Here is a 14,974-nt window from a genome sequence, read left to right on the forward strand (position 1 = left end):
TGGCATTTTCATTTGATCTGATAAAGTAGTGTTCATGAGCGGAGCTGCTTTGATTACAGCCGTTATCATATCGTTATCACTCTAAAAGCGCCTCCTGCTGGCAGAGAATCAGTTTGCATTTGCATGTTTTATTTTTTATTTTTGTTACATTTTTTTGTTTTCTGCAGCGACTCAGAGCACTTTTCATACCCTTTTTTCTGGCTGAAGCACATTTGTTTCAATCTATAAGAATAATCAGCCTACACTACCAGTCAAAAGTTATTGAAGAGTAAGATTTTTTATGTTTTTTTATTTTATTTTTTTTAAGAATTCTCTTCTGCTAACCAAGGCTGCATTTATTTGATCCAAAGTACAGCAAAAACAGTAAAATGTTGAAATATTTTTACTATTTAAAATTGCTTTCTATTTTGAATAGATTTTAAAATGTAATTTATTCCTGTGATCATACATAGCTAAATTTTCAGCATCATTACTCCAGTCTTCAGTGTCACATGATCCTTCAGAAATCATTCTAATATGCTGATTTGCTGATTATCAATATTTAAAACAGTTGAGTAAAATTTTTTTCCAGGATTCTTTGATGAATAGAAAGATCTAAAGATCAGCATTTATCTGAAATAAAAAGCTTTTGTAACATTATACACTATTCCATTCAGTTTCATTTTTATAATTTTGTTTGGGAAAGAAATTATAGAAATTAATACTTTTATTTAGCAAGGATGCTTAAAATTGATCAAAAGTGATGTTAAAGGCATTTATAACGTTACAAAAGATTTCTATTTCAGATAAATAGTGTTCAAATCGATATCGGAATTATATCGTATCGACCGAAATTAAGAAATATATCGTGTTATCAATTTTGGCCATATCGTCCAGCCCTACGTTGTAGTCCAAACGAGTCATTCGTTGTAGTTTTTGAAAAGTGATTTCTGTTAAATAAAATATCTCCTTTTGAAGTGGACTTTGAACTTTGTAACTTTGCAGATCTTTTTTATGCTCAAACAGCAACATTACAGACTAACTAAAGTTGAAAAAGTGAAAAAGCATAATAGGACCCCTTTAAATGAAAATTACAGTTTATATATATAAAAAAAAAAAACTAAACTAATTGCACAAAACCTTACAGAACGTCTTTAGGATGTCTGATACGCAATTCACAAAAATAACAGAATTATGCACAAAACATTACATGTTAGCTTGCTCTAAAATGTAAATATGTAGAAGAAATTTCTCTTTATATTTGGTTTTACTTTCTTTGCTCTTTATCCCCATGCAGCGCTAAAATTGATGTAGTGAAGTCTGATCAACTGTAGACTGTTTAGGGTTACCACGCACTGTAGCAACTTGCCACATTAATGTAGAATGCGCGGCCAGTAGCCACAGGCATTCAAATGAATAACGGCTCCAAATAAATGTGTCATCCACTCAGAAGCTAGCTTTAGAACTGCTTCTTTTATATTAAATAAATATACAACTTTAAATGTATTTTTTCTGAACATGTATGTGTCCTGTTTAATTTGACATATTAATTTAATCATTTAGCAGACACTTATCCAAAGCGACTTAAAAATGAGCACAATAGAAGAAATCAAGTCCCAGTCAATAAATAAGCCCCAGATAGTCTAAAGCAGTTTTTAAAAAATATAATAAATAAAAATATAAAAAAGTAGATAGAATAGAAACAATAGAGAGAGCTAGTGTTAGAGGGTCAAGTTATTATTATTTATAATAAATAAAAAGAAAACAAGTAGATAGAATAGAAATAGAACAGTGTGCGCACTTTTTATTTTAAATGTATAATTACACTGTAAAAAATGACCGTGAATTTAACGGTAAAAGACTGTAAAAAGCTACAGGAAAAACCTGTTAAATGGTTAACGGTAAATTCCCGTACTATATATGGTGAAAAACAGTATTGGACATTAATTTTACGGTAGTATACCGTTTTTGGAAGTGAAAAAGACCGTATAATTTACAGTGAATAACCGTAAATTGACATTCCCAGAATTCCCTGCGTTACATTTAAAATTTGATGTTTTTTTGTTGAAATAACTATGTTTCTTCTTAGTTTTTTCTTATCAGTTTTGTTTATTAGGTTTGTGTGTTACACCTAATGTTGTTAAATTAATGTTTATTGCATTATTTCAGTTTCATGTGTGTTACCATGATGCTGTTTAGCGTTTGTGTGAATGACACTGCGCACCTTCTATATATGTTATTATCTAAAAGCTGGTGGTTATCAGTGTATTAAAAAGGTGCAAAACTGATTTCAGTACTTCAATAGGTTGGTATATTAACATTAAATATCAGTTAATGAAAATACGGTATTTAACTGTAAATTTAAGTTAAAACCGTAAAACCTAAAATGTTGCTACCATATTTTTTACGGTAAAATTCCGGCAACCACAGCTGCCGTTTTTTTACCGTAAATTTTATGGATTTTTTTTTACAGTGTATGTAATTATTATGTGCAATTTTATTTTTTATATTTTAATAATAATGTTGTTTCATATATACACACACACACACACATTAATGTACAGAAAGATAAACTAAATTTAAAGCTGTACTAAACTTTTACTGCTTGTACATATTTGATCTTTTTGATCAAATATGTGTATATAATATTGTGTATATATAGATGGACAATTGTAGTTCAAGTACAAATGGCTGAATTCTGTAAAGCCTAAAAAACATTTTTTTTCAATAGTGTTTGGTACTGTTAGTTCTGTTATCAGGAAGAAGTTGCATAAAACCACCCAGACAGTGAGTACATATAGATACACCTTCCTGTATGAGGTCGATAAAATTCTGCTCAGAGACTGATGATTTGGTTAAACAGAATCGTCTCTTGTTGTTGATGAAACAGTGACCACCTGCCAGCACCGAAAGGACAATTTGCATAGGGACAAAAATCTGCTGCAACGGATGTTTCTTGTACCTTACTTACAAGAGGATGTTTAACAACAGAATAAAAAAAAAAGGCAAATCAGAACAAATCCAACGAATTAAACCACAAACTTGGCCAGCAGCAGACAATAGAACTAAAGCCATCCTCATTGTGTGAATGATTGCGACATGTCAGTCTCTTGTTGTTGATGAAACAGTGACCACCTGCCAGCACCGAAAGAACAATTTGCATAGGGACAAAAATCTGCTGCAACGGATGTTTCTTGTATCTCACTTACAAGAGGATGTTTAACAACAGAATAAAAAAAAAGGCAAATCAGAACAAATCCAACGAATTAAACCACAAACTTGGCCAGCAGCAGACAATAAAACTAAAGCCATCCTCATTGTGTGAATGATTGCGACATGTCATTTTTTGATACCAGTGAATAAATCTGTTTCTTTATTCAATTCATTTCATGGCAGGCGCAGATAGTTGTGCTAGAGGCTTTGGCAGCATGCCTTAAAACACGATTAATTAATATCTGTATCAAACATAATCAGAGACACAGTGGCTTTGCATGTATTTTGGCCGTGTCCCAGCTGTTTCAGGAAAGAAAGCAGCTGTCAGCCTTTCACATGCTCTGGGTAACGACAGGCTGACTGCTAGTCTGCAGGGTTTCTGCAGATTTTATTAAGGTAAATTTTTTAAAAAGACTTTAAGTAAAGGAAATCCAAGGAACCCAATGTGTATTAGCAATACAACTTCCAGCCAGACCCGTAGCCAGCTATGAGGTATTAGAAATTTATGAGGTCAATTTTTCATGTTCAAAAATAAAATGTGTTCTCTGAATTACTAACTTGCTGTTTAAAACTCCTCATATGAATGTCTGCATGACATGTATAATTCAGTTTAGATAGTTTGCAAGAATGTTTAGCATCCGTGGTATGAAAATGATCGCTGCGAGACGCGCTGGAGGAGTGAACAAGGCTTGAGAGAGCTGCGAGTGGATGCCAGATCCAGCTATTATAAGCGTTTTGGACTTGTCTTTTCCACTTAATTTGACACTTTATGAAAGTTAATCAAGTGAGAAGTTGCAGTTTAGCATCAGCGATATTTTTATCTCGTCTTATTTGCAAAGATTTAAAATAATTTCAGTTTTTTGGGGGGTTTCCTTGTTTTAAAGCAATATCTGGCAACACTGTATCGCCGGCACTTAAACTAATCAAAAAAGCCAATGGACAGGTTATTGCTGACAAGATAGCAGATTCGGTAAGGTAAACGCAAAAAATATCATGATATTATCCATCAGAAAGATTATTGACGCTGTTAAAAACAGTGGCAATTAACACGTGTACACAGATCTAGAACAAGTAGATTACAGAATGAAATGAAATAGCCTTCGAAAACACTAGCCATGCAAATTTTCAGTCATGCTAAAAACATTCATAAGAGCACAAGACAAAGTTATCATCTATATAGCAATGATTATTAATGAAAACTGTAACAGTAATGTTTTGTTGCATGATTAATAAACAACTGATACAATTATCCACCCCTATAGTAAAATATTAACACATTTTGATGCAATAAATATGGTATAATTTAATTGTCGATCCCTCCAAAACAGAGAAAACATCTTTCACAAATATATACATGTCTGTATCTTTTAAAGTGTTTAGTGTATATAATAAGTTGTATTTGTAGGGGCTATTATAGCATTCTTAATTCTTAACCCCACCCCGGACCTCACTAATTTTCAAACCCTAGCTACGGCCATGCTTCCAGCTGATCTCCGTTACTTTTTAATACATTTTACAGAAAGCAGCTTAAGGTTTGAATAGCTCTGCTCCAAACCACTAGAACATGAAAATAGCTTTTACCGTAAGTAAAGTTATCTGTAAAATTAGTCTAAATTTAGTGAGTTTGTGATAAACTAAACAATTATCCGCCAGTGGGCTCAGAAAAAAAAGTGATTTAATTCAAAGGGAAAACAAGTTTTTGACAGATATTTGTTCTGTTTTTAAACAAACGCATGTAATTTTGTTCAAGCTCTCATTCATTTTGCATCTCAAGTAAATGTATTTTGATTGAAGGAAAATAGAAAGTGAATGAAAATTTACCTATGAATGATTTGAGTGGAACTTCCACAAACCGGAAGTGCCTCCCATAAATTAAAACTAGGCTTGCTAGGAAAAAGGTGGATAGCTTCATTGATTATAAAGGGAGTGTTCTTTGCTCTCTTTCTGTACAAACTAGGGATGCACCGATACCACTTTTTCCAGTACTCGCCCGATACCGATACTTTTATTTTTGGTACTTGCCGATACCAAGTACCGATACCAATAATTTCATTGCATTTGTACATTTTTACAATATTGGGTACAGAAACCAAAAGAGTATGTATAATGTTAGTTGGTTAACTTCATTTCTCAAATAGATACAGTCTTCTGATCGCACGGCAAAAACAAATGATGCTCTTCATTAGTATATTTTGCCTTGTTTTCCAGCGCAAATATCTAAAGATTCTTAAATCAAGATACATTTACTTGAGAAGCTAAATGACTTGTTATCTGTAAAATTAGTCTAAATTTAGTGAGTTTGTGACTTAATTCAAAGGGAAAACAAGTTTTTGACCGATATTTGTTCTGTTTTTAAACAAACGCATGTAATTTTGTTCAAGCTCACATTCATTTTGCATCTCAAGTAAATGTATCTTGATTTAAGGATATCTGTAAAACAAGAAAATACCGAGGAGTCATTTTTTGCCATTTATGCCATGATTTGATGAATTTGAGCTCGGATTTAAGACTAAGAATTTGTGGAAGGGTGAATTAGGACTTTTTAAGACCCACAGAAATGAGTCATGGGTTTTATTGGTTAAAAGTGTGCCAGAGTTCAGTTTGGAAAGGTTCCAGCTGTGACAGCCGATAAAGACGTTGGTGTTTTTTTGTTTTTTTTTCTGCCAGGGTCCAGATTATCACTTTCCCTCAGGCACATTCTTCACTGCCCCCACCCACCTGCCTAAAATAAACCACGGGCCTTAACCCTTTCCACACAGACGGCAGCACAAACTACACCAAACAAACTAGTGTTATGATGCAACAGGTAAAATAAAACATTAGTGTGACGTTGCAACTGGGAGTATCATCACGTATTCACGTTCTCGTATTCAGAACAGGAGCAGAGGTGTAAAGTATTCATTATACACCCATTCAAGTTCCACCCAATCATTGTGCAACATCTCAACGTACATTGAGCTGCTCGTCTTGATTGCATAACTGCCCACGATATTCACGTTTTCTGGCAACGACTTGATATGGAGATCAAGCTTGAACTGAATGCTAAAGCCCCGATAGCATTTCTGTCACCCGCTAACCAACAGTTGTAAACACCTGCAAACGCTTCACTCAGCACATCACATGCCCAGCATACGCACAATTACATGACCTTGCTCTCAAAAGCAGGGTACAAAATGTTCAAATCCAACATGATTGTTAAAAGAATAATAACCTGCAGTGCTCCGTAACCAAAAATCCCCAAGGAAGGGTAAAGACGGTCACAGCACTTCATGAAGCCAAGTCATAATGGGAAAGCAGTATTACAACGTAATGGAACATATTCACGAGAGTGCTACTGCATGGTGCCTTTCAGTTCCATAAATCAGCCACAAATGATCTTATGAACTAATGTTGACAAAAGTAAAACAGGGGTTTTCACTCAGTCAGTGAGCTCACGCTGCGGCTGAACTATCCACTTTTTCCTACGGCCCATGACGATTTGCGCAAATTATGGGAGTAACTTCCGTTTACACTGTAAACAATCAGCAATAAGCATTTTCAAAAACTGGGTACGATGAGGTGACATTATTTTCCTCACCCTTCAACAATCGATCATTAAAAGGAAATTTAAAAAGGTGTAAAAGCATCAACAAATTATTCTGAACATACCAGTAATAACTCCTCCTTCTATCCGCAGCAATATCACAGGAGAGTTAAATATCATGCGTGTCTATATTTCGTAACAATTACATTTTACAGCATCCGTGTGAATACAAACCTGGAAAGAGACATGAGGATTTGGGGAGAAAAATTTAAAGATTCTTAGTGCATTCCAGAGAATTATTCATGGTATATATTGTGAATTAAATCGGGAGGACAAAGGAAACATGAAAATAATCAGGAGGAAAATAATGCTGAAAAGAGCTATTCTATAGATATTGTTGTTATATCGCGTCACATTAATATACCAAACATAATGCTATTCTCCTGACTTCTGAAAATAGAAAGTGAATGAAAATTTACCTATGAATGACTTGAGTGGAACTTCCACAAACCGGAAGTGCCTCCCATAATTTAAAAGTAGGCTTGCTAGGAAAAAGCTGGATAGCTTCATTGATTATAAAGGGAGAGTTCTTTGCTCTCTTTCTGTACAAACCCATTCATAATTTGAATAAAAGTTAAATTTTTCATGCTGCTATGTACACACTGATAAGTACGACCGTATTAAAATGCAGGACTGAATCTGAAATTGCATTGTTTGACATAACCACAGCAACTGTCAAAATAGATTTGTGCATTAAGTCTTGCATTGTAAGTGCAATAGATCTACCTTTAATGCATTTCTTTGATATTTAATTACTTTCATTTGATCATGTTTATGTAATTGAATAACATTTTAAGGCTACAAGATAATGCTTTAATGTATTATTTACTTAATTATTAATGCTATTAATAGTTATAACACATTTTAATACATTTTCAAATCATTAATTTTGGAAATATTAAAATAAAATAGGTATCAACAACCATGGAATTTTACTTGTATTTTACTGGTACTGTGACAAAACTACTTGGCATTTAAAATAAATAAATAAGCTCTTTTTTTGGCTCTCAGTGTGTAACACAGCTGATTGACAGGTGCTGTTGTCTTGACCGCTGCTCCAGATGAAGACTCTTCATTGGCTCAAACAGCAGGGCAACCAAACTCTTCCCGTCTCTAGGAACTAATTTAAAACGAGTCCTTCAGTGTTCAAAGTTCATTTCGAGAAACCAACAAATAATATGCATGTATGGGATTCTGCATGATCCGGCATTTGGCTTCATGTTCTGAGACAATCTGTAATTATGCCTTGAACCTTTCTTTATTTCAGCTCACGTGACAGCATAACAAGCCACAGCCTGCACTTACGAGCTAAACAACCACAGCTAATATATAGCTGTGTGACAGATAATGTGTGTTGGGGATGTCAGTGTTTGATATATGGTTCAGGTTTAACAAATAGCAAGAACACACATAAATGCATGAAGTAATACATTTCCACAATTTCAGGATCACAGCTACAGGCTGGTAGGACAGCGATCTTGGAATTAATGCATCTAGCTTGCAATTAGTTGTGCACCAACATAATTAAACTACAAAATGTGTGCAATTAGATGTAGTGTTTTTGAGCAGTGCTGCTCAGATGAACTCAATGCCTCTTGCTTAGTTCATGAGTTCTGCTTTCATAACCCACTTAGCCAAGTTATTTCCTCAAGTCCTGCATGCTGTTGTTGCTTGCAAATATTTATTTGAAAGACTGTTTTGCTTCAACAAACTTCTCCAGGCACAACCCCTTCAGAAGATCATTAGACCGTAACGCTGCTATATCAAAGTAATACGCTGCCACTGCATATAAATATTTGCATTAGGACTAGTGAAAGCAACATATTCTATTCTTTACACAATATTTATCCTACATACCTGCAAGCATCCAGGTGTGTTTATTTGGTCTGTATTTTTTTAGACTAACATCACTGTAGCAGGACCTGTTTTAGGTGTTCTGCTTTCATAACCCACTTAGCCAAGTTATTTCCTCAAGTCCTGCATGCTGTTGTTGCTTGCAAATATTTATTTGAAAGACTGTTTTGCTTCAACAAACTTCTCCAGGCACAACCCCTTCAGAAGATCATTAGACCGTAACGCTGCTATATCAAAGTAATACGCTGCCACTGCATATAAATATTTGCATTAGGACTAGTGAAAGCAACATATTCTATTCTTTACACAATATTTATCCTACATACCTGCAAGCATCCAGGTGTGTTTATTTGAATTTATAGAATTACCCTGTCTACCAGGACAGTCTGAAATTAATGCTTGGGGCAAAAAACACCACCAAAGTCAACAAAAATGGCATTTCAAGATTCAAGATAGGAGGGCAAAAAAATAATACCCTGCACAGTTTAGCAGGATCTAAATCTACATGAATGAAAAGTGTCGATTGCAGCATTACATTTACAGGAGATTTGCTCATGTTGCATCAGTATTCACTTTGCAGCGTTGAGCGTTCTAACCAACCACGAACGTTTCTGTTGAGCTTGTAAATGCAATGGCCAATCAGAAGTGTTCTGATTCATCACCGTGGAGAATGCTAGAGTTGTTCAGTTACTCACTGATGCAATTCTGAATTTTCATTCACCAATTCTCTCATCATTCTAACCAACAAATCCAGAAAACATGTAAGTAAGAGTCATTTTGCAATGTAGACAGCTTAAGTGATTATAACGGGAGTTTTTGCAAAACTCTTTAAACACTTCAGTGTTCTTTGTTGGCTTTCTTTATATAATTTACTCCCATTTTTTTTAATGCTAGTGAAATAACCAGTGTGATTTTCTAATGCATAAAAAGAAACCAATTCATATACCTGTTCGTAGCTTATTTTGTCTGTAGCCAGAAAAAAAACGTACTATTAATTGACTTTATTAATCATTACAACAATATCAAGAGCAATAATGATTTTGTCATTGCAGCTTCACCCTCTAATGAGTTCCTGTTTTTTAATTTGTAGGCTATTTACATCATGCAATTTGTGTAAGTGTGTGTAAATAAACATAGGCGCCATGTCAGATGCAACTCCTGTTCCACCTTTGCAGATGGCTTTTTTTGATTTTGAAAAAAAAAATTTTTTTCAGAAAATCCTAATTCTTCTGTTGAACAAAAAAGAAGATAGTCTGAAGAATGTTGGTAACCAGACAGTTGCTGATAGCCATTGACTTCCATGCTTTTTTTTCTCCATAAAATTGAACATCAACTGTTTGGTTACCCACTTCCTTCAAAATATCTTCTTTTGTGTACAACGGAAGAAAGGAACTCGGACAGGTTTGGAATAACATGAGGGTGAGTAAATGATGACAGAATTCTTGGGTATTTGACATAAAACAACACAGGTATATTTAATAAGGCAATTATAAAAACACCCCTGGAAATTCAAATGTTCAAATGTTGCCCCCTTAGTGTACAAGTTAATTTCTGACCTGTCTGAACTGCTCCTCATAGGTCCAGTCTGCATGGTCCTGTCCATGGAGTGGCCCGTGGGATGAATGAGCGGAGTGAGTCAGTGGCCGCGGTTCGCTCTCAGAACCAGGCCGAGCCTTTAGCAGCTGGGAGTGAGGGTGTAAGTGGCGGTGGGATAAGAGGAGGATGCCTCTGCCTGGGGTGACGGCCTCACGGCCCGACGGCAGCCCTTCATCACCTAGATCGTCATCATAATCTTCCTCCATCTCACCCTCAAAGTCATCTTCATCCCATTTCTGTTTTCTGCACAGAAACACATGAGATGAAATGTTAGAGAGGGACGCTTATTAATTCAGGCAAATTAAAACATTAATAATGAATGAAACACAATTAAATATTGCTATGGTTTAATTGCCATCCAAATTTAAGTTCTGTTAAAATGAGAAAATAATTTACAGAAAGCAGCAGCTACACAGTAGACTTGTACATTTTTTTGAAGACGCGAGGGGATATTTGTCTAATTTCTTTTTGTCATCTTTACAGTTTTGTTGAAAGATTTTTGGAATTTATGGCTCAAATTAGATGTTATTTTTATTTCCCTCAACATTACACATACACTACATGTTAAAAGTAGAATAATTAAGATTTATGTTTTTGAAAAGTCTTTTATGCTCACGCATTTTTTTGAGTAAAAATACATTAAAAACAGTGATATTGTGAAATATTATTACAATTTAAAAGAGATGTTTTCTATTGTAATATATTTTTAAATGCATTTTATTCCTGTGGTTTAAAACTTCAGTCTTCAGTGTCACATGATCATTCAATATGTTGATTTGGTACTTTATTATTATTGATAATTGAGTCTCAAAGTCATCTTCATCCCATTTCTGTTTTCTGCACAGAAACACATGAGATGAAATGTTAGAGAGGGACGCTTATTAATTCAGGCAAATTAAAACATTAATAATGAATGAAACACAATTAAATATTGCTATGGTTTAATTGCCATCCAAATTTAAGTTCTGTTAAAATGAGAAAATAATTTACAGAAAGCAGCAGCTACACAGTAGACTTGTACATTTTTTTGAAGACGCGAGGGGATATTTGTCTAATTTATTTTTGTCATCTTTACAGTTTTGTTGAAAGATTTTTGGAATTTATGGCTCAAATTAGATGTTATTTTTATTTCCCTCAATATTACACATACACTACATGTTAAAAGTAGAATAATTAAGATTTAAGTTTTTGAAAGAAGTCTTTTATGCTCACGCATTTTTTTTTTGTAAAAATACATTAAAAATAGTGATATTGTGAAATATTATTACAATTTAAAAGAGATGTTTTCTATTGTAATATATTTTTAAATGCATTTTATTCCTGTGGTTTAAAACTGAATTTTTAACAGCTATAACTTCAGTGTCACATGATCATTCAATATGTTGATTTGGGTCTTTATTATTATTGATAATTGAGTCCCACTAATAAAGACTTAAATAAATGTTATTTTTATTATCAATGCTTTAAACAGTTTTCGCTGCTTAATATTTATGTGGAAATCATGATACATTTTTATTTTCATGATTTGCTGATGAATAGAAAATTTGATAAACAGAAAAACAGCATTTGAAATAAATCTTCTGTAACTGGAGCAGAAATAAAATCCTGTTATTAAAGTTGACATAAAAAGGCAAGTGCAATTTAAATGTTTGCATAACTCCGTATTGATTATTAAATACATCTGATCAATTAATTGATTATTAAATAGCATTTATTTTCCATTTCGGGCCAGAATTTTTAAGGTGCATCACGGATAAATCACAATATTTATTAATTTACGCTGGAAAAAAACAAACACAAAACACCACATTTTTGGAATTGATTCTTTTTATTCAATTCATAACCATTTCAAGATAAAAAAAAAATGGCAGAAAGCAGCAGGCAGTATATTCAAAGTCTTCTGAAGCCACAAAATAGATAAGAAAAAGATTGAAAGTCTTTATTCTATGCATACAGTACTTTGAAACCCATTAATAAGTTAATGATAGAAGAATGACAGATGAATATTTTTATTCAGTTCATAAAATTGATCAATTTGCTCTTAATAATTCAAATGGGACTTTCAAGGTTCAATATTCACCTCTTCACTAAAACTTGAAAAATACATAAAAACGGCACATTTTTAGATGTGATGATGCAAAAGTGAATCATTGAATCATAATTCAGAATTAATAGAATAACAGACTGAACACAGTTTGAACCGATTCATGAAAACCAAACAAACTTACCAACTCTAACGCAGCTTTTGCAATTGAAGAGTAAATCAAAAACACCGTCTTCATACTTTTACGCACAGGACATGACACAAGAAATACATAGCCTATTCCATGATCATTTTCTGACTTAAGCGGTGCAGTCTTGTGTTATAAGGAAATGATCACATTTGCATTTCATTATTTGTCATCAGTTATGTCCACACCTTATGCATCTGTAAACCCTTCATCTGAAATCACCTTGACACAATGTCTACACTTCATGTGATGCTTCGTTGACTGTATTGGGAGTTGTCACGTTATGATGCTCAAGGTGCTGGCTGGATGGTAAATTTGCCTGAATTACTCCCGTTTTCTCCATTTCCTTGTTTATAGTTTTAAAAGTTAAACTTGTTTAATCAAATCATCTCTACAATGAGAGTGTCCTTCTCCCTAATAACACTTTTGACCATTGTTTCTCAAGACATCTCAAATCCATCTTTTTTGCCCGAGTATCTTGTGCATTGGAGGCCTGTGGCCGTAAAGCAGCATTTTAAACTTTTCAACGCTGAGAATATTGTGTTGCAGACAATGACATTCTCAGTGTCATGCAAGATCCTATTCCCCTGCAGAAAACTATACCTCTTTATCAATGTCCAATAAAAAGTTATTGTGATATCTTCTCTGGATAAGCTCTGGATGAGAAACAGTAAGGCTTTTCTGGCACATCACGCAAACATGTTTGAGCTTCCAGAACCAGTAAGGTTTATGTACTGTATGTTGTGTTTTTATGAACTACTAAAGTGCTAATGTTTTTTGGAATGAACGTTCAATGGAGGGTCAGAAATCTTTGAGAGTTCATAAAAACATCTTAATTTGTTTTACAAAGATGAACAAAATTCTGATGGGTTTGTGGACTGATATGAGGGCAAGCGGTTACTGACGGAATTGCAATTTTTAGGTGAATCATCCCTTTAACTAGGCTGCATGATTTTTTTCACTCAAAAAAATAATCACAATTATTGACATTTTATTGACAATTTTTATTGCACTTTTACATAAGCACAAATCAAGAGAACTTCAACTTGCACGGTCTACGTCCAATCTGCATGTCGCAGCAAACAGCGTAAACAAGTGCGTGAAAGAGATCAGACAGAATTCGAGCAGAATAACTCCGAGATCGCTAAACTTCAACTTATATGTTTGCCAGTGTTTTCAGCTCATCAGCACTTTTTTCGTAATACAGAGAGAGTGTGAGTGTTGCCAGGTTGGGAAGATTAAGTAAACTACTGGACAGAAAATGTAGCGATTTAAGAAAAAGTTTTGATTGGGGATTTAAACTCTTGACATCTGGCAACCGCAACCACTTGTGAAGGCTCATTACCAATACAAGATAATGCCCAATTAAAAATAAATGTTTTTAGGATATATAACCAGCGGGCAAATACCACAGACGATTATGCTTAATAAATTGAGAGATGCAGATGTCATAAGAGCTATTAAAATACGATTTATCATGCAGCTCCTTCTGTAAGTAACCTGAACAGTTGTCCCCCCCCCCCCCAAATTTCTTATTTTCTCACCCTCAAGCTTTTCCAAACCTCTATGAATTTCCTTCATCTGGTGAACACAAAAGAAGATATTTAAAAAAAAATGTCAATAAGCAGACAGTTACGGTCAGCCATTGGATTTCCACAGAAATTTGCTCCATTCTAATAATGTCAAAATGTTCATTTTTGGGTGAACCATCCCTTTAAAAAACGAATTTGTTGAGGATTCAGCGGGAGAGGGCGGTATCTTGCATGACACCGGGAGTTTATGGGTTAAAACACAGAGCTGGATGATTGTGAAGTCTGAGCAAACACAGTGGAGATAAAGACAGCACTAAGGGTCTAATTCCACACTGATAACCAGCGTCAGGCTGGCCTACATCCAGATTCACCACAGGGATCTGAAACCCATGCATTTACACCATACATTCAATAATATCTATTACTTACTCCTGGCTGAACAGAAACGGATATGTCATGGTGAATGTGCACAAAGAATAGCGATTACCGTTTTTACTTTTAGGCGTGTGACAGTAAAAAGTGCAAATAGATAAAGACAAACAAGTTGAAAAGGTTGGCACTTTAATATCTCTAATACCTGAAGTGCATGACTGCACAGACCAACTCAGCCTGTTTTATAAGTGCAATGCAAAGTAATGGAAATGAAACCGAGATGTTCCGGCCCGGTGACATTTTTTACTCCAGCATTGAGATCTCAGGATTATTATAAATGTCAGATCTGTTTTTGGAGAAGCTACTTTGAAGCTTCTCATAATATCGAGTCAAAATAGATTCCATTTCCAGAAGCATTTAATAAAAAGTAATAACTACCAACCGTTTTAACAAACTCGCATTCAGTATGCTTACATTCTCGAATACCATACTATCCATTTGTGGTGCATAAAATTAAGTCCCTTTGTACATTTTTCTCTTTACATCACAAAGAAAAAGGGTTGCAAAGCATTTATTACCACTGAATAACACTAAATAGGTTTAATATTAATTTG

At 34.3% G+C, this 14,974-nt stretch overlaps 1 protein-coding gene across 1 annotated transcript in view; it reads right to left on the bottom strand.

The window, feature by feature from the left end:
* Positions 1–14,446, bottom strand: part of LOC107597199 (AT-rich interactive domain-containing protein 3A-like) — a 36,819-nt gene extending 22,373 nt beyond the window's left edge. Inside the window, exons 1-2 of the mRNA XM_016288153.1 lie at positions 14,418–14,446; positions 10,186–10,468 (exon numbers count right to left, since the gene is read on the bottom strand). Of these exons, the coding sequence (XP_016143639.1) occupies positions 10,186–10,468; positions 14,418–14,446 (312 nt within the window). The remainder of the gene's footprint in view (positions 1–10,185; positions 10,469–14,417) is intronic.
* Positions 14,447–14,974: the final 528 nt, after the last annotated feature.

Source organism: Sinocyclocheilus grahami, unplaced genomic scaffold (assembly GCF_001515645.1).
Source record: "Sinocyclocheilus grahami isolate Dianchi unplaced genomic scaffold, SAMN03320097.WGS_v1.1 scaffold229.1, whole genome shotgun sequence".
Lineage (NCBI taxonomy): Eukaryota > Metazoa > Chordata > Actinopteri > Cypriniformes > Cyprinidae > Sinocyclocheilus > Sinocyclocheilus grahami.